General features: G+C 33.6%; 1 protein-coding gene across 4 annotated transcripts in view; it reads right to left on the bottom strand.

The window, feature by feature from the left end:
• LOC143225122 (cytohesin-1-like) overlaps window positions 1–20,110 on the bottom strand; it is a 100,083-nt gene that overhangs the window by 49,548 nt on the left and 30,425 nt on the right. For all 4 annotated transcript variants that reach the window (XM_076453954.1, XM_076453953.1, XM_076453951.1 and 1 more), the window contains exon 2: window positions 1,479–1,552. In XM_076453954.1, coding sequence (XP_076310069.1) covers window positions 1,479–1,552 — 74 coding nt within the window. The remainder of the gene's footprint in view (window positions 1–1,478; window positions 1,553–20,110) is intronic.

Below are 20,110 nucleotides of genomic sequence, written 5' to 3'. Positions count from 1 at the left end.
TCTTCCTCCCTCTTTTACTCTCGGTTTATTCTCTATTAACACAAGGCTACAAAATGGCTACAAGACTGTGCTGTGCCCACTACGAGTATCGAAACTCAGTTTTTGACGATGTGAGCCACAAGATTTATTGTTGAGCCGTTAGGGGTTGGGGTCAAGCAGTGAGTGTGTGTAAACAGTACTGGTTTGTTCGATAAGTTTTCCCAAGGTATATTAATTTCAAACAAAAGTATGTAAAAAGCGGGAGGCAGGGGCTGGTTTGGCAATAATCACTAATAATGCCATATTCTTATCAATACTGGCAAGTATTTTTTTGTCACGTGATGCGTAACTAAAAGCATTAGACAATGCACTTTAAGTTGATACTTTCCAAACATGTATCGGAAATTGAAGTATATCAAAGTATACAGAAATTAAGCATCTTTACATACCATCACTAGTGGCAGTATATTATCTTAAAACTAAAGAACTGAAAGATGGTGTGTAAATTATATGCGTAATGCACGATTTGTAAATCTTATTCTAACAATAATACGTATGTCAATTCACAAGTAATTATGTAAGTATGCTTAGTGTAACAAATAATGTTATAAGTTTCGTTATTGTGTATTTAAAAACTTTATTTAACAAACATCTTTAGCTGTTTATTATGAAATTTCTGGCCCGACATAGCCAGGGTTGGGGCGCTCGACTCCTATATATATTTGAGAAACGTGGGTTCGAATTCCCGTAGCACCAAATATGTTCGCCCTATCAGCCGTAAAAGCATTATAATGTGACGGTCACTCCCACTATTCGTTGGTAAAAGAGTACCCCAAGAATTGGCGGTGGGTAGTGATGACTAGCTGCCTTCCATCTAGTCTTACACTGCTAAATTAAGGACGGCCAGAGCAGATAGCCTTCGTGTAGCTTTGTGCAAAATTCTAAAAAACAAACAAAATCTAGTTTCTACAACTTTTTACTCTTCTAGCTTGGCCATTGAACAGAGATGATCATAGTACTTTCCATTAAGAAGCTAAATTATACGTAGAAAACAAACTATAATAATAATTCGTAAAACATTCCAATAAATATACTTTTCCAAATCCATATCTTCTAAAGAATTTTTAAATATATTGTACTTCATATTCAATACATTAAATGGCAACTTTGAATGATACGCTGGTGGATGTTAAAACAATCGCGTTATAAAATATTTATTTCCAAAGAATATGCTTTCACATGCAAACATAACTCGGGTAGCTATATTGTTTTCATTTTCATTTGTTTACTGTGCTGAATTTCGTATCACAAAGCTACTCCAGAACTACCTACGTTAGTCGTCCCTAATTCTGAAGTGAAAAAAGGTACTACTCAACACCACCCACCGCCAACTCTTGAGGCACTATTTTACTAACAAATAGCGGGGTTGAAAGTTACAATATAACGCTCCCAGAGCTATGCCAGGCCTCTCGACTTCCCTAATAAAACTGAAAATTCACCTTTATTTCCTTCTTTAACTCCGCTTTTCGCCGCCGAATATCTGCTAACAGGTGTCGCTCTTCAAGAGTCAAATCTAACAAAGTAAAAATAATAATAATAGATAATTATTATATCAAAACACAGATATCATAAACTAAAGTCAACAATGGATACATACTTTAATAATTATAGCAAATACACACACACAATCTCCAAATATATATATAGATAGATAGATAATAAGCGTCAAAAATGTAAATACTGCCTTAACGAGTCTATAAGTTTTCCATTTGTCCGACTGGTATTACAGATTGTTATTGTGAGGAACTAACTTGCTGACCCAATTTCGATAAAATCGGAGATAAACTATCGTGAAAAGTTACACATTGAATACTTAGAAACGTGCTTAGTTTTCAAAAATACAAATACTTTTTGAAAATTAGAAGAGATTCTTGCCAGTTTCATCAAAGGAAATTTCTTTCACTAGAAGGAGAAATCTTGAACATTAGATAACAATCCACTGTTATTACCCAACTTTATTATATTATAAACAACTGGTCATTATTTACCGAGTAGATACAGGAGGTGGACAAAAAAGTGACCCCCCTCTGAAGATGTTGTATTTTGTTATACCTTTTATTAGATAACAGAAAAATATATAAAAATGCATGTTTTTAGAACACACTCGACGAGATTTGTTCAAATATTATTTAAAATCTTAATTTTAACACTGGCTTCTGTAAATACGTGAATTTTTTATGATTTTAGTTACATTTTCTCATTATAGATGTCGTCCACCTGCTGTAGTTTCTTAGATCTTATTCCAATTAGTTTACAAATGATCAAACAATTTTTTATCACTTTTTCTTTTATCTTGTAACTATATGCAATAGGACACAATATAATATAACAACGTACATTTTTTGCTTACTTTATTTTTAAACGATGGTACAAGATATAAAATCCAAATGATAACACATATTTCTCAAGTTGGGCAGATTAGCGACATACACGTATAAATACGCTGTTATTATATTCTTTCTCACACTTTGATTATTAAAAAATAAATAAATAGAATAGCACTAGATAAATATATCTATATACACATACATTCAGCTACACAGACACACTGGAAATAGATATATCTCTTCCAGAAGCCTCAAGATGACAAACCAGTGGTATGTTTGTTTCTTGTTGTTGTTTGTTTAAGGTAGCCAGGTTTGTTCTAAGTGTACAGCACGTAGTATTTAGATAAATATATCTTTTCTAGGGATTGCATGAAGATGTACAAAAGTTTTGCTTAATTTACAGTTTAGTATGGGTGTATAGACGCAGAAAATAAACATTTCTACTGAAGTTTGCAGAATGACATTAGATGTATTAATATATAGCTAGTAACCATCTTCATACTATAGATTTGTAGAATGGTACTAAATGAAGAAATGTTTAAGTAATGACACTTTTTATACAACACTTTAGCGGGATGGCACTACATGTAGAAACGTGTAACTAGTAAAAATATTTATACTACAGCTACAGGTTGGTAAGATGGCACCAGATGTAGAAACGTACAGTTAGTAACAATTTCTATACTATGAATTTGTCGGAGGGCACTAGATATGTTGTGACCACTTTAGATATGTGAAGACTTGCACCATAACCTTTATATTTCATCCAACAACAAAACAAAATGGTATTTCATGACAAATGGATATGGTATTCTGATAACATGCACCGATATACTATTAAAACAAGAACCTTATAAACATTATCAAAGCAAAGAATTATTGCATGTTTATGTTAAAAGGCTTTCGTTCGTAAACAATTTGTTAAATTAAGAAAGATTTGAATATTATTTATGTTATAGAATGAATTATCAAAACAATTAGCACTAATTATAAGTGACTAATTGGTCAACACTACAAACACATCAACAGCGAGCAGGCTATAACTTGTAACTTTGACCCAATGAAATGTTTACTACAGTCGTTACAATCGCTCTCGACATTAATAAATAGAAGACAAGAGCACACTGTGTATTCCGATATCATAAATCATACTTCCATTGTAACAGATTTACAATTATACATTTATTTTAGTGCTTAGGCTTGTTTCTAAATAGTTTGTTTTTTTCACCTATGATGTATATTGTTAGCTATGTATTGCGCAAGTACCGCCTATTCTCGAAATGTGTATGTTCTCGAGAGAGTAAATATCAACAATAGTTGTTTTACGAAAACGTTACCGTGTCTGGATTTTGATAGGTGTTCTACAATCTCGCGTGATTCGTATAAAAGCCGAAAGACAGTAATAAAAGAATATTATTATTCGATAGCTACAGTCACTGTGCTGCAGGCCTTAGAAACCATAATTGTGATTAACGCCTATTAATCGGAAACTACAGAATTTGACCAGGAACATTTATAGATTTCGAACATTGTAAACCGTTCAACTTCAGTGAATCGCTTCGGATGTTATTGTTTCTACGAGGAAATTAAATACCTTCGTCGATAAGAAGTGAGCTTCTAACCGACGTGAGGTTAGCCAAGAAAGTTATCGTTACCTTAAGCAAGATATGACAATATCAATTCAGAATTAATTTGTTCGTCGTGGACCTAGATTGTCCATAAAATATTCAATTCTAGACCGGATATAATAATTAGTATTGTCTGTAAGTTTGTAAAATATTGTATATAAATCATTATTTGTAATAACTATTAGTAATAACCGTTATTATAAATTTTATTTTTGTTTGTAGATTAAAATATATTTGTGTTATAAAATAAAATTGTGTGCATTAATCTTATTGACAAATACCATAAATTTGATACATATTAACAGATAATCAATTTGTAAAATCAAATTCACATTTCCATTTATTTGAAATAGTAATACCTAACGTAATAAATCGGAGACTCGTCCGAGATAAAAAAAAAAAAATATACGTAACACCACCTACCCCCCCCCCCCGAAAAGGCACATGAACCTTACTATAAGTTAATAAGAACGCAATGAGAATAAAAATTCTAACCAGCTAGAACAGCGATGATTTCTGTAAACTCAGTGTAAGAAAAAACGTAACACTACACGTCACGGTTTATGGTTGTCTCAATCCTGTTTTGTTGCAGGCAAACATTTTAAAAACTAAATCAATAACAGTTCTAGTATGTTCGACAATGATATGTAGTTAATGAAAACAAAGAAGGTTATTTTGTCATGCAAGTGGATGTACTCAGGTTCCTTGTGAAAAAAAAAGGTCAACTGAAGTGACATGTTGGTCACTTTCTGTTGGTACCAAGACTACCATTAATCTCTTTTCCAAACGCATAAACGGAGACTAAATGTTGTCAACTATTTAATTTTTTCTCTTACTTTAAACACGTTTGTACATGAGTTGCGAGTTCTCGCCTCTGTCTTAATCATATAAATGAACAGAACATACTCTGAACGCAATGTTCTCTGTCTAACCAATAAACACCTGAATAAACGGTATTGTCGCGGCCTCTAGTTTCCACTTTAAGCAACCTAGAGACTTGATATTTCTTGTTCTATTTTGTTGAAGTTGGAAAAAAAACACGCAAGTATAAATATGAGATGCAATGCAGTAACGGTTAGATGAAACAAAATTTTATGTTTCAGTACAAAGCACAGAAGAAAAACTCGCACGGACGTTTTTACTTAACTTGATTTTGACAGTACGTATAAGGGTATATGGTGTCTTCAAACAGACATCTCTTCCTGTAAACCTGTGCGCGCGCGTGGGTCGTACAACATAAAATATTATATATCTCTTTCTCTCGAGCATACATTGTAATAACAATTAAATTACGTGATCCACACGTGCTTTGGCTTACTCATGCAGTAACATTAAAATGAAGACTACAACGAATAAATACTGTTACGGTGACGTTCAAGTAACTTATGACTATACAATGTGATTATAAACATAAACCTTATATTTAAAAATAATTATATCTTGAAAACTAGTTATTTAAAGCAACATTCCACCATGATCGAGAATACTAAGTTTTATCCAAGAAGGCATGAAGATGGTACAGAAGGCTTAGAAACTGTTACACTACCAGCGCAGATTCGCAATTTAAAAAAGGGTGGGAATCCAACTGAAAGGATAACGGAGAGTTTTACAGAGAGGTTGCCCCCTCAACAAACTGAAGACGTTTTGAAATTTGAAATCTAAATCCAATTCTTGATAATTCCACTGATTTTTGTCGGTCACTTTTATGTGGAAATTGAACATAACAAAACCAAATGACCAGTAATTTTTGCTACCATCGAAAACATATTTTCCCCTTGATATGAGGAGCCAACTGTTAGAATCATCATCTTCAAGAAACTTCTGATGACCAGAGACGGGGGTGAAATCTTAGATGGTCACATCTACTAAAAGAGCACCTTCAAAGACGTGTGGTGAGTTTAAATCCATCATAATGCTATTAAAAGAAAACTTTACGGCTATCTTTAACATCCAAACATTACAAACGGTCTATCAAGAATACCAACACGCCTGTTTCCAGATAAACAATACCTTCATCATTGCCATTTCTATTGTCCTCTTTAATGTTTTACTGTTTCTCTCATACATATATGTATTGCATTAGAAATGGGTGTTCGAACATCTTGAACCCCCTCCCGGATCCGTTCCTGATTCCATACCTAAACCCATTTTCTCGCAATCTTGTTATTAGTTTTATACCTTTTTTTCTTTCTTTCTATTTCAAAAATACTTAATATTAAATACAAGATTGGTGATCTGAATAAAACGTGTGCATGTGAGGGACATTTTTAGAATTAATAAACTCTGCATAGAACAGGATATATTTGCAGTAGCTTCACTTGGGGATAAACTTTACAGTGCGACTGATAATGGTTAAGACCACACGAAACACATTCTCTGACAGTTTATGAAACATTCTATAACATGTCCAAATTTCCGCAAAATACACAGTGGTTAGAGATAAGGAACACTCGACTACCTTGTATGAATAAAGTGGCAGCAGAAATGAAATCATTAAAGCGTCTAGAGGTTTATTATAACATTTGGGCCCACTAAATGGTGATAAGCTCTTGTAAAGTTAATCTGTGATATCTAGGCCCACTAAGATAAAATAAGATCTTATAAAAATATACTATGATGTATAGGGCCATTACATTACTATAAGCTATTATACAGCAATTCTGAGCTATCCAGGCTCACTAAGCTATAACAAGTTCGTGTAAATGTATCGTGTGGTATCTAGACCCACTACTTTGTGATAAGCATTTAGGAAGGTACCAGGTGTTATCTAGGCTCATTATGTTAAGTCTTATAGGGAATAATTCGAAATATTCGGCGTTTTCACAAACGTACAAAAGAACACTTTTCACCACCCACCCCACAACGTGCACATTAGACTCGGATGGGGTGATTGTGAAAGTTAAATTAGATTGGCAACATGGATGGCGTGATGTGAAAACTATATCTGGATCATTTTAGTTCTCCGGAATGATTTATCATCCTTTTATCTTTTTTGGAAGACAATCATTTTACCGATATTGAAATAATCTACCATCGGCAGCGTTTCGCTGACATTTTACCCATAACTTTCATCAAGGACACGAGGGAAACTTATATCACGACGTTTATATGATGAATTACCAATCTGTTGGGGTTCTTTGGCAACCTCACTGTGACACGGATAACCTTCCTAATTAAAAGACAGTATATTAGCACTTTGGAATATTAATCTTTCTTTGGTAAGTAAACATTAATATTTGCAATTTATTATATTTTCAAGGTTCAAGTAAACACTCCATCCGGACATAAAACAATAAAATGTTTGTCTATGCATGTTCAGAAAATATGTTTTGGATAATTTGATGTTCTATCGTTCATAGTGAAGGTAGTATACCTTCAAAGTTACACCAAGGGTTATCTGTGTTCTGCCCATCACGGGTATCGAAACTCAGTCTCTAGCAGTGTGAGTCCGCAGACATACAGCTGTGCCAATAATGGGATTATAGTCAGGGTCAATGTATCTTTAAAATCAAGGTGTCTACTGTTTCTAGTAAGGGAAAATGTACGTTAAAAATCGAAGTTTGTACTGTTTCGGTTAAGGGTATATATTCATTGAAAATCAATGTCTGTACAGTTTCTAGTAAAAAAAATGTATTTTAAAAAACACGATTTAAAGTATCATATTACTTTCAGTTCTAAAGTTTAAACAAACCACTTCCAGGTTATTGTTTCTGTCCATAACTTTTCAAAAACTAAAAATCATAAAATTAAATCAACTTTTATCCATCCATTTATATATAAAAAAGTTAGCACGGAACAAGATAGTGCGAGAGTTATCCGAGTTAACATTCGCTACTATTTGCTACAATAATAAATCAACGTTATGTCTTTTTCAAGTATTACATAAAGGTAATATTTCAACAGAATCCTGCAATATAATCACAACATAAAATTATATTTCCCACCTAGTACCAAAACTATAAATACTTTGTTTAAAATGGTGTAATGTTTGTTTGTTTTTTTTAAAAAAAGGGAGAATTGTAGAAATTCCTATGATGTACTTGTATAATGTCACCACACCAAAAATATGTCAGCAATGTATCTAACCCGACATTCAGATTTAAATTTTTTTGCATTTTAATAATTTACTTTCAAAGTAGTTCATCTAAAGATCACATCGTAATAACGAAATGGAGAGGGGGTGAATTTCAAAAAATGAATCTTCCATACTCGTTCGCCGAGTAAACCTTCATTATTCATATTATCCAGCTTATTTAACCTTATTTACAAACTTTTGAATTCCTTATTGTGTATTTTTGTCTCATAAATACCGAAACTTATGGTCTATAAATTTTGCTTAATGAAATGAAGTTCCAACATAAGAAACTACAGGTCGAAAATTGTAATTAATGGTTTGTTGGCCCGGCATGACGAGGTGGTTAAGGAGCTCGACTCGTAATCTGAGGATCGCGGGTTTGAATCCCCGTCACATTAAACATGCTCGCCCTTTCAGCCGTGGGGGCGATATAATGTGATATTCAATCCCATTATTCGTTGGTAAAAGAATAGCCCAAGAGTTGGCGGCAGGTGATATAAAACTTTGTTTTGGTAAAACTTGTTAATATTAAAAAGTTTTTAGTAGTTAATGATACATATTTATTAACATTAAATAAACTTCGCTGTATTTCTTAAGAGGAGTTAATTTATCCACATGTGTTTTACTTTAACATGCTTTCAATCGTGTTATTATGATCACTTTTCTTCTTTATGAGTTCACTTCCTTTATCTGCTTTACAAATAACAATATACTGGTTTTCGTCTAATTATTCTCCATCAGTGTTTAGATTTCTTGTACTAGATTTAAATTCTACTATTCAAACACTTACTCTACTTAAACCTGTTTCAATTTCTATTATAATTAAAATATTAACAAAAAGCGCACAGATGTTAATATCGATATATACACGGTTTTCCTAATGAATGGACAGACTGGCGTCTTCACAAAGATATTCTATTACGTATGTCATGGCACTAAAACGTTGTCAATTAATTCTACGTTACATCTTTTCAGGCGTCATGTTGAGAGGCTAATTGGGTACAACAACTTGTCATCCTGTATTTGAAAGGTAAAGAAAATACGAAGCTGTTCGCATCTTTCTTTCTTTTTTAACTGGCAAGCTGTCCTAGATTTAGTTATAGACGATAAAATCAGATACCAACGACCTCCAGCTTGTCTCTTCAAAGCTGTAACCCACTTGTTTAATATGCTGAAAGTATATTGTTCAACGTATGTCTGTCCGTGCGAATAAATATGCGTAAACAAACAAAGGAATGTTGAACAATGAAACCCTGTCCTTTACTGTAGTTAAGTCAAAACACTTAACGATGGATGTAATAGATAAATAAGAGCTTAGAAGGCTAAGATGGAAACATGCTAGCATACCTATGGTTTCCATAACGATTTCGGTCTATTGGCGCCACAAAGAGAAAAGGATACAAAACAAGATAATTATATAGGAACTGTAACATTGCTGATCTACACGAGAGTTATCTGCGCTAGCCGTCCTAAATTTTGCAGTGCGAGACCAGAGGGAAGGCAACTAGTCATTACCAACCACCGCCAACTCTTGGGCTACTCTTTTACCAACGAATAGTGGGATTGACCGTCACATTATCACGCCCTCACGGCTGAAAGGGCTCGTTAACGTTTGGGCACAGGACCGACTTTGAAACCGCAACCATTTTAGAACTTACAGACAAATCTTTAGTTAATCAGTTGCTATATTTCTTCACTTTGCGAAGAGCCATTAAAACTGTCATTTGTAGAAGCAAAATTTATATTTATTTATTATAACTCGATTCCAGTTTCCAATATGTGTTGGATGACACCTTCAAAACAAACAACAGTTTTACTTTATTTATAATACATATATTATTTGCTACCGTTATGTATTTCTTTCTTTTATAGCATCTCCAAGAATATGCATCATGTTTACTTTTACTGATGGTTCGTAAGGTCTTCCAGGTTACAGATTATGGAATTCTATGTATCCCACAATATAGATCATGCAAGTTCTTTATGTTGATTGTTCACAGTTGTCTCCCAAGTTTCCATACCCTTTATGAGATTAAACAGGGCATCGTTTTCTTTAGTTCTGTGATAAAAGGCTTCATAAGTCCGAATACGTACCTTACTTTTACATAAGCTGTGAAGTTGCGCCCCTATTCCAACAATTCTAAAGTTAACTAAGTTTAGCACGTATTTAGTGCTGATTTTGTACAGTAATTTCCAGAACTTGCGCTGTACTACGACTAGATTTATGGGGACAGTCATTGTGGGGTGGGGGTAACTAAATATGTGTAAGATTGATTAATTTCACAGTTCATGGAGACCAGTTTTACACTGCATGTACAATATTTTCTCATTGTTAATAACAACATGGTACAACCGGAAGCCTTCAATCCCAATCGTAGTTGTCTGGAAAGTGTTTGAGTTGTCGTTTGTTCACTTTTGAATATTGTCTATTAATATTGAACAGTTGCACAGAAATTATAATATGTGCATAAAATGCCTACCATATTCTTGTAAAACGTTTTAATGGTACCACATACTTCACGTATTTGTTACAGTCTAATTTTTCTGACCTTTACACTTTTGCACCCATATAATGTGAACTGATATGTGATATCTACCAAAGTATGTCACTATAATTTGTTAAAACATTTCATCACACTCGTCATTAATATTTCCATAGTTCCATTTAGAATTGGTATGTCACGAGTTTGCTTTAAATTGTTTCTCCTTTGATGAAATGTTACTGCGTGCAGATTGTGTTAAAAAACATATTTCACTCACATGACAAAACTTTTGAGTCAAAAGATCACTGTATGCATAACTATTTTATGAAACGGAAAAACATTGTTAATCTATCAATTGGAATATAAAAAACTGTTAAAATTTAGTTATATTTCTGTTAAATTTCATTAAACTGTTAAATTTATCCTTCATATGTTTTGCATTTTGTTGTCCTTTTGACCTTATAGTATCAAATGACCTCTATTTCAGATGTCAAATTTTATTGTTTTAAAAGTCTGGTTTGTCGTGAGTGGCTAAATACCGTGAGATATACTTTATGCACTTAGCAACACCAGCTGGACGTTCCACAGGGGTCAGGATAAGAAGGGGCACTTCACACACACACACACACACCCCGGAAATTAAAAATGTGATTCTTTCTTTGTTCAAACAACATGAGTATATGGATTTTTTTATTCAATCCACAATTTCATACTACTTTGCCTCTCCTTGGAAACATTTCTGCGGGTAACCATTAGTATCAGTACTATTTGTAATCCCACCCTCATTTCTCAGATTTCGGGCTTTTGAACCTTACCCAACAATGCACGTGGACACAACTTTATACAAAGAATATAACTATCGTATATTCTGCATTAAATTTCCTATTAGAAAACATCTTGAAACGCAACAATAAACATTCCATCAGTTTTGGGTTAAATATTCTTTCTCAGCCACTACAATCCATTACAACATTGTAATAACAATATTGTACATGCTGTTTTGTTTTTTCCATGTCCTATTTTTCCAACACAGTATAAACAACATATTGTATCTCAAGCATTCTAGACTCCCCAAGAACGTGCCACATTGCATATCTCAATATACAGTAAACCTGTCTAAGCCGGAAACTGCATAAGGCGGAAACCTGTACAAGCTGTAAATATCAAAATTTTGCAGCATTATCTTAAGATTTCTCTTATAAAAGGCCCTCTATATGGCGGAACCTGCAGAACACGGACGGAAAATTATCTTTCACCTACTTCATCTATCAACAAGAAGGATTAGAACCTGATTAAGGCGGATAAACTCTTTTAATTAAATATTAATTTCTTAATTTATAACTTCTTTAAATATTAATAAATTCTTGTTTAATTAATAATTTGTTTAAACTTTTAAATGTTCATTTAGTCTTTCTACTTCCATGTACAACATTAGTTCTACAGCTACTAGATAATGGAATTATAGAGCGTAAAAACTGAAATACAGAAAACTGATGCTTCAGCATATTATTGCAAACATGGACGACTGTAAGAGAGCATCAGAAATGACCATGAATATTGACGTGTTAGATGCAATTGCATTTTTAAGTCATTCAATCAAATGCTTTAAAGATGAATGTGAAATAAAGTGCTTTCGAAACTGTAGATTTATTCTTGATAATGGCAGAGATTGTGGAGAAGTTTGTTATGATGATCCTGGTGCAGTGGTTCCCAACCTTTTTGATGCACCGCACCCCTAAAGAATTTTAATATGTTCTCGCACCTTCACAGTAATTATTTATTTAAGAATAAAGGTGAATGTGGCCAAAACAAATTTTTATAATTAGTTTTTAATGATATATAAACAAAAACGAAACATTTGGAAAATAATAAATATTACAACAAATTAAAAGTTGCATAAACCATACATGGCCTACAAAAAAAAAAAAAATGTTATCTCGCACCCCTGGTTGGGAACCACTATTCTAGTGAAATCCAAACTCTGATTGAAAAGATTGATGCAGAAGATTCTGTGAACGTTGACAAGAACGTTTTAATAGAAAAACCTATTAATTTAAAACCTATAACAGAATCACAAGATGGTAACAATGTGAGATTCAGAAGATGAACAAAATAGAAAAGATAGTGAGGAAATAGAAATTTTACTTCATTACAAGTATTAAGTTATATTAACGCCAACAAATTGTATGCAAAAATGAAGTGAGAAAATGAACTTCATGAAAAGGCCGTAAAATTGGCGTTTTATTTTAACCGCATGAGAAAGCCTATTAAAAAAAAAACAACGAAACAGTTGAAATTGGTCACTTTCTTCAAATAAATTTGATTAACATTTTGTGTGCTTATGTATATTTTGAATGTCTATTTTTGTTCTTATTCTAATAAATATAGCATAAACAGTACAATAACTACATTCACAAACGACTTACTTCCCTTGAGTCAAGCAAGTATAACGTTCCGCTAAAACGTTATACATAATTAAGGAAATCCGTGTTCACTGCCTGAGCCAGAAAACCTGCTAAGTCGGAAATTTTACTCGGTCCCGTACGATTCTGCCTTAGACAGGTTTTACTGTATTACGTTGGGTGTATAATGGAGATATTTGTACTTCTAATCATTTGTAATAGTAAGTTTCAGACCACCCGCTGTTGTTCGCCTAAATAACATTTACTTTAAAGCATAAATCGTGTTGACTAGATATGTTTCAGCTCAGCGGTAAGTGCGAAAAGTACATAATACCTAAAAATCAGGAGTTCAGTCTAGTCGGGGGGAGGGGATACAATGTCAAGTAAGTTGTTGATTAAGACATCTATCTATTTTAATTTTATTATACACTATTTATTAAAAATATCGGTTCTGCTTTAAAGTTCACGATCTTTTTTAAAATGTACATTGTACATCTAAACAGATAATGATACGTGTAAATGTAAAAGGCACTTCTTGTGTCTTTGCACCAAGGAATGGATAAACAAAACACTTTGCACTACACTTAACACAGACTTGCTTTTTACGTCAGGATGATAAATTCAGAGTTATTTCTACAGATTTCTTTGTTTGTTACTGAGCACAAGGTTAAACAATGAGTAATCTGTGCTGTTTTCACTATGGGTATCGAAACCCGATTTCTAGCGATATGGGCCTTTTGACTTGATGATCACTGGCGAGGTTTTCCACAGCCCAATCATATAACAAATTAGTGTGCAGTAATACATTAATTTCATTTTCTTAAGACAGAGTAGGTCTTTAATTTCGCTTTAAGCTTTAATCGGTTGCTATGTAACATTTTAAAATATTTTCTTACAATCAACATGAATGTGCTCAAAGTCACGTGATCAGGAACATTTTCTATTTATACAGATTGTTAATAATATTTTGCAAATCAACTTATTTGTTATCCACCCCTAGTATGAAAAAAAAAAAAGTTCTCCAAACGCATATTATATTATTCACTCCTCTTGCTACTCGTTGTTGCTGCAAGACTGAATGTTAATGACGTCACCCTGAATATGAATAATATAATCAGCTGCTACAGGCTCATAATAAAATGCCTCTGGTTACATAATACACTGTTGCATGCCGTTCAGTGTCATATGCTTTGTTTATTAATGCAAGTTGTTTATGAAATATTCCTAAATAGTGACTGAGTTAACCACCAATGAAATTGTAGGTAACATCCTAAGTGCACGTCATGCTATTCACTAGTACAGATTGTTAACGATTGAGTTATCCATTAGATAGAGTGGAAGTTCCGTTTTCTTCTTTGTGAAATTCCCTCTTAAAAAAGAAAAAATTGTTCTAAATAAGTTGTGTTTTTTCTGACTATTCGGTTCAGCACATACCCACTCAAAACAACTATAAAAACATAACAAAAGTGAATTGCTTGAAACTGCCAAAAATCTTAGAATTAGAAGTTAAAAAATCAATGAGAAAAAAATGACAATATTTGCAAAAAAAAAAAAAAAGAATAATTTCTCCTGTAATGCACTCTTGAAAAGAAGCATTTTGATATATATATATAAATTAACCGTTCAGGAGATACAGAACAGAGACATTTAGCTACTACATATATATATATATCGGTTCTGCTTTAAAGTTCACGATCTTTTTTAAAATGTACATTGTACATCTAAACAGATAATGATACGTGTAAATGTAAAAGGCAGAGAGAGAGAGAGAGGGATCTTTGATACACATCAGACGTCTTTTTTTCTTTTTTATATAGATTGCTCCTCCCAATTCCCAAAAAAACAAGGAGGTTCAAACTATTTTCCTAGGAACAGAACAGTCTAGATTAATTTCCTGTGCGTTTATTAATTACTTAGCCTCTAAGATGTTTTACGACATATACTCCACTCTTGTGATTACATAAATCTGCAGGAGAAATACTGACCACCGCTATCTTAAGATCTAATTAGATGCACGAAGCTATGCGAGTATCACTCTACTTAATGACACGTGAATGGTGAGTATGTATCATTACGCGTGGAAGGATTCGTTCTCACGGTAAATGAGAATCATCTACGCGTGAAGTAAGGCGGCCCTGTGAGTGTGAGAAAAAACCAAAACACTTTTCCTTGACCCTTTTCGAAAATACTGAGTGAATGTGACACTGTGGAGTTTTAGATTTAATGAACTGTTCCCTTTGTTTCTGGAGGGCCCGGCATGGCCAAGCGCGTAAGGCATGTGACTCGTAATCCGAGGGTCGCGGGTTCGCGCCTGCGTCGCGCTAAACATGCTCGCCCTCCCAGCCGTGGGGGTGTATAATGTTACGGTCAATCCCACTATTCGTTGGTAAAAGAGTAGCCCAAGAGTTGGCGGTGGGTGGTGATGACTAGCTGCCTTCCCTCTAGTCTTACACTGCTAAATTAGGGACGGCTAGCACAGATAGCCCTCGAGTTGCTTTGTGCGAAATTCCAAACAAACAATTTGTTTCTGGATTGGGGAACCTTTTGGCTGCTATACCGAAGACTTCTTTAGATCGCAGTAAAAGTTAGATGTGTAGGTTTTTGTTAGTTAGCGCGGTCCTGCACACTTGTTCCTGTATGTGGACTACGTTAACCAATAAAAAGACTACCAGGTTAACGACTCTGACTGGTACCTGAAAGCCTCAGTATAAAAACCGAAACGTAGTTCCCTATCTAGAAATAGGCGGGAGCAGTCAACTTTGCCTACACTGCCTAAAATATCGTTGAAACCTTGAAACTGGAAGCTCACAGTGACCAATAATTACCGCCAAAGTTTGTTTCATCCAATCATTAAAAAAAAAAAAGCATGTATTGGATACATAATTAAACTCTTATTGATATCAGAGGTTTAAACTTTTGTATTTATTCAAATAGTATCAATAACACATGTGAAGTTCCAGAACAAGGTACTGAATTTGTCATAAACAATAAACTTGTTAATTAACGGAAAAACAAAGACAGAAAAGTACCATGTGATATTCTATAAAAACAGACTTTTCAAATGAACGGCGTCTTAAACATACGTGAGGTAAACGGCCAGATCAGCAATCAGAGACACCTTGAGTTTTGTTATTGTCTACCTTAATCGTCAACCATTAAACCAAATAATATGATTACCCTCTACTTCATAATGTGCCCATAACGAGAATCGCGTCCAGAATCAGTGATCCGCAGAATAACAAAAGGCAACCACTAACGTCATTAAATAGATGTATTTGTCTGATGTTAAATTCAATACAAACTTTTTTCTGACACGTAGAACTATTTACCAGCCAGAAAAACAACCTAAACGAAGAAATGTTCTTGGAAACGTTATAATTTACACGCATGTGCTTTATAATAAAACAATATTGACAAATACGTGCGAGCAAATTTTGAAAAGATAATTACACACTAAAGACAGAAAACGTAAATGCACAATAACTAAGTACAAATTCCAATGGTCTAATTTGCCACAACTGTCTGCTTTAAAATTTAATTTCGGGAAAGGAGAAAGTGTCGTTAGAACGTCAGCTGTGTGTATAATTAAAAACAAGAGAAAAATCCACCATAAGAAATAATGGCGTGAATTTTACACAGTATATCCGAATTTTAAATGTAAAATAATTAATTGCAATATATATATATATATATACACGTTTTTGTATATTGTTGTAAATTACTGAAAACGAGTTCCTTGTTGTTGAAAATCAAAATGGCTAAAACATCGGAAACTAGTTAAGACTTAGATAAACAATTATTTGAAATAATTTATGGTACATTAATCTGCAAGCGAACAGATCCTTATTTGATTTTAAAATCAAAGACTTCAGAAAATAACAAGGTATTAAATGCACTGTGGTATTATTTTTATAACAATCTTAATGGGCCACCACATCAAATGGTAAGAAAAATATCCTTATACCTAAAATATTAGGTCTCAAAATTCCTTAAGTTAATGATATTTCATTTACTCATGAACAGACAAAATTACAGCAAGCTTTTACGGGTGTTACATTTTTTTACTTATTTTATTTTAAGGCCCTAACTAATATACATTGTACAACCAAACTTTTGAGACACCACTCCATGAGATTAGTGTTGTCATGTTTCGCTGCTGAAACTCCATTTAGGAATGTACGGCGTAAGTAGACCTAAGCTACAACCACAACATATATATGATCTGTTTGTAACAGTTGGCAACAAACGTTGGGGCGCATCAAATAAAATAACTCGCTACTCCTCTTTCAAAGTACCTCTAACTGCATGGATATTTCAGAATACATCCCTGGGTATCTTAGCAAAACTTCCCAGAGCGGTTCAATTGGATTCAAGTCTCGGATCTAGCCAAGACATTTTCTAGGTAGGGGTCAATAATAATCTAAAGATTTCAATGGTCTTATGTAAATTTATACGTCAACTGAATGGTATTGTTGCTTGTATGGAATCTTAATACGGGCCCCCTAAGTTTCCTTACACGAGTCTTCAAAACGTTAACAACAATAACAAAAACTATTTAACTATCAATCAAATGTTGTTGATAGTACCTGTGACAGCTGCATCACGCGAAAGAAGCTTTTTCCCACCGAAATGGTCACCGCTTGACATTCCGAAAATCGAATGTAAAATTATTCATGTAGGCCTAATGTTATATCAGAGACATAAGCTGATAACATTTTAGGCATGTTTGTAATAACTCAAGAGGGCTATATTACTGTTACCCATAATTAAAGCTTTTTAATATTTTGAAAAAAAAATATGTGAAAATTCTAATAATAATACTATCATCATCATTAGTGTTATTACACAAACTAAATAAAAAAATTAAATAACACTAAAACAGTTTTTTAGAAATATCGGATCTGACCCGTTTGAAATTGACAGAGAACTATTTAAGGTCAAATATATATACACCCACACAACAGAAGAATGTCTATGTAACCTAGCAGGGAGCCGAATGTATTTAACATTTGTTGGAAGGCTCAAATATCACTGCACAACAAAGTTTTTGCTTCTTGAACACTGTTGGGTATTCCTTATAGATTTGTGGCTGCTGATCACGAAAATCACATCCAAATTTGCCCATCACGTACCGTTTCATCGAAATCTTCAGTTTCACCAGGACATTGCTACAATGGAAAAACGATATCAGGGCAACTGGAATCTGTCAATGCTTGCTGACTACTGTTGGACACTGCAACGTGATGCACCGGACATTGAAAACAAACGAAAATCAGGAGCAAAACACTTTTAATTATGTTGAACTTAATAGTGTATTAAAAACATAAACGCAATTAAATACGTTATTGCCGGTAAACAGTTAACTGTCTATTTCTCAGTTCCTAAGTCATGAAGCAAACCCAAAACTATATTTGTGCATACCCACAAGGTACCTGTCACAATCAACAAAAAAACTTTTCAAAAAAAATGTTGTGCAGTGTATTCAGATATGCTGCAAGATTTTGCTACGCCTAAAGCTCGAAAGTTACTTCGTGTTCGTCACAGGCTCATGTACTGTAATAACATTGATGTTCCAATAACATTAAAATTGATTAACTGTTGTATTACCTAGAAATTATCAATCTCTAAGGAATTCTGTTTCTGTTATTTTTACTATTATGTACTACGAACATGCCTTTTTAACAATACACGCGTGTACATAAAACACCATATAAATTAGGCTGTATTGTATGATTGTGTATCATAAAGTGTAGGGACCCAAAACGAGCTTTTACACTGGGATAGTAACACCAAACCACTATCGAGCCTTTATAAGGGGTCTCAAAAATTATACCCAGCTCCTGGTAGTTTTGAGCGTACCCTGAAGTAAAAAAATATTTGTCAAGTGGTAAATTAAGTAATGAAATCAAATAACTGAATAGGTTCCAGAATAAACCGCTCACGCTTTGGTTACGTGCTCTTAATTATTAGTATTTTATAACCAACAATCCATACCTCAAATTAGCAAGTAGTTCAACTAACAATTCCTGAGTTACTGTGAATCATCGTGTATCAAGAACAGTTGCAATCATAGAGATTGTATACCCTCACCCCGCCTCTCATAAATACTGCATGCGTTTATATTAGGTAATGCAGAATTTTACCTTCGAAAACTCAGAAAATCCTTCTTAAATCTAAAATGGTTAGAAATTCAGACCATTTCTATAGTGTGATGAGAAGTCTTAACCTTAATGTGCCCGTGAGATTTGGTAAAAATTCGATCACATTTTATAGTCATTTAGCCAAAACCGCGAACATATACACCCCATTATAAAAATAAGAGGCCAAAAGTCCGAATTCGGACTAAATTTGGGGAGAACTGTTCTGTACTTATTTCCCATGTTTCGTAAAATTTTCGTTCACATCGACCTATTAGTTTTGAAAATATACGCACGCGGAAACACAGACAGACAAACATACAAACCCCATGCAATACCATCGTAATTAACATGAACAAACTTATAAGAGCAACATATTTCAAATGGAACAAGATTACATTGATATATGTTGTTTTTGAGTTTAAGTTTCACAAAACATGACATTCTAATACACAATTTCAGACAATTTACCCGCCATATTTGTTCCCATATCCTTAGAAGTATTATATATGTTTTACATCACATTAAAAGAAAACAACAAATAAATGACACTGATTTTTACCAAAATGGGTTTTTTCATAGTTTTGTCACAGTTACATCTACAGTGTCAACTGACTGTCTTTAACTAATCTGTTTATGATAAAGTGTGTGTGTGTGTGTTTTCTTGTAACATTGCCACATCGGGCTATCTGCTGAATCCACCGAGGGAAATTGAATCCCTGATTGTGGTTTATGATGAAAGATGTTATATATTTTTCTTTTTTTGAATAGCTAATACGGAACAAGATTGGTTTACATCAAATAAAGCGATCAGTCCAAACTATCATCCAAAAAGTACCCATGAATAGATGATAAAAGAAGATTGAACACAGATAACCCTCCAATCTCCCCACGATGTGGACTATCAAATAATGGAGAGAAAGGCAGTCTGTTACACACCATCGATGCTGATGGAATGTTTGGAAAATATAACTGTTAACAAAATAGCCACGATAAAAAAAATTAACATTTTGTTTATT

The sequence above is a fragment of the Tachypleus tridentatus genome, chromosome 9 (assembly GCF_004210375.1).
Source record: "Tachypleus tridentatus isolate NWPU-2018 chromosome 9, ASM421037v1, whole genome shotgun sequence".
NCBI classification, from domain to species: Eukaryota; Metazoa; Arthropoda; class Merostomata; order Xiphosura; family Limulidae; genus Tachypleus; species Tachypleus tridentatus.
This window is presented reverse-complemented; position numbering and strand designations above follow the sequence as displayed.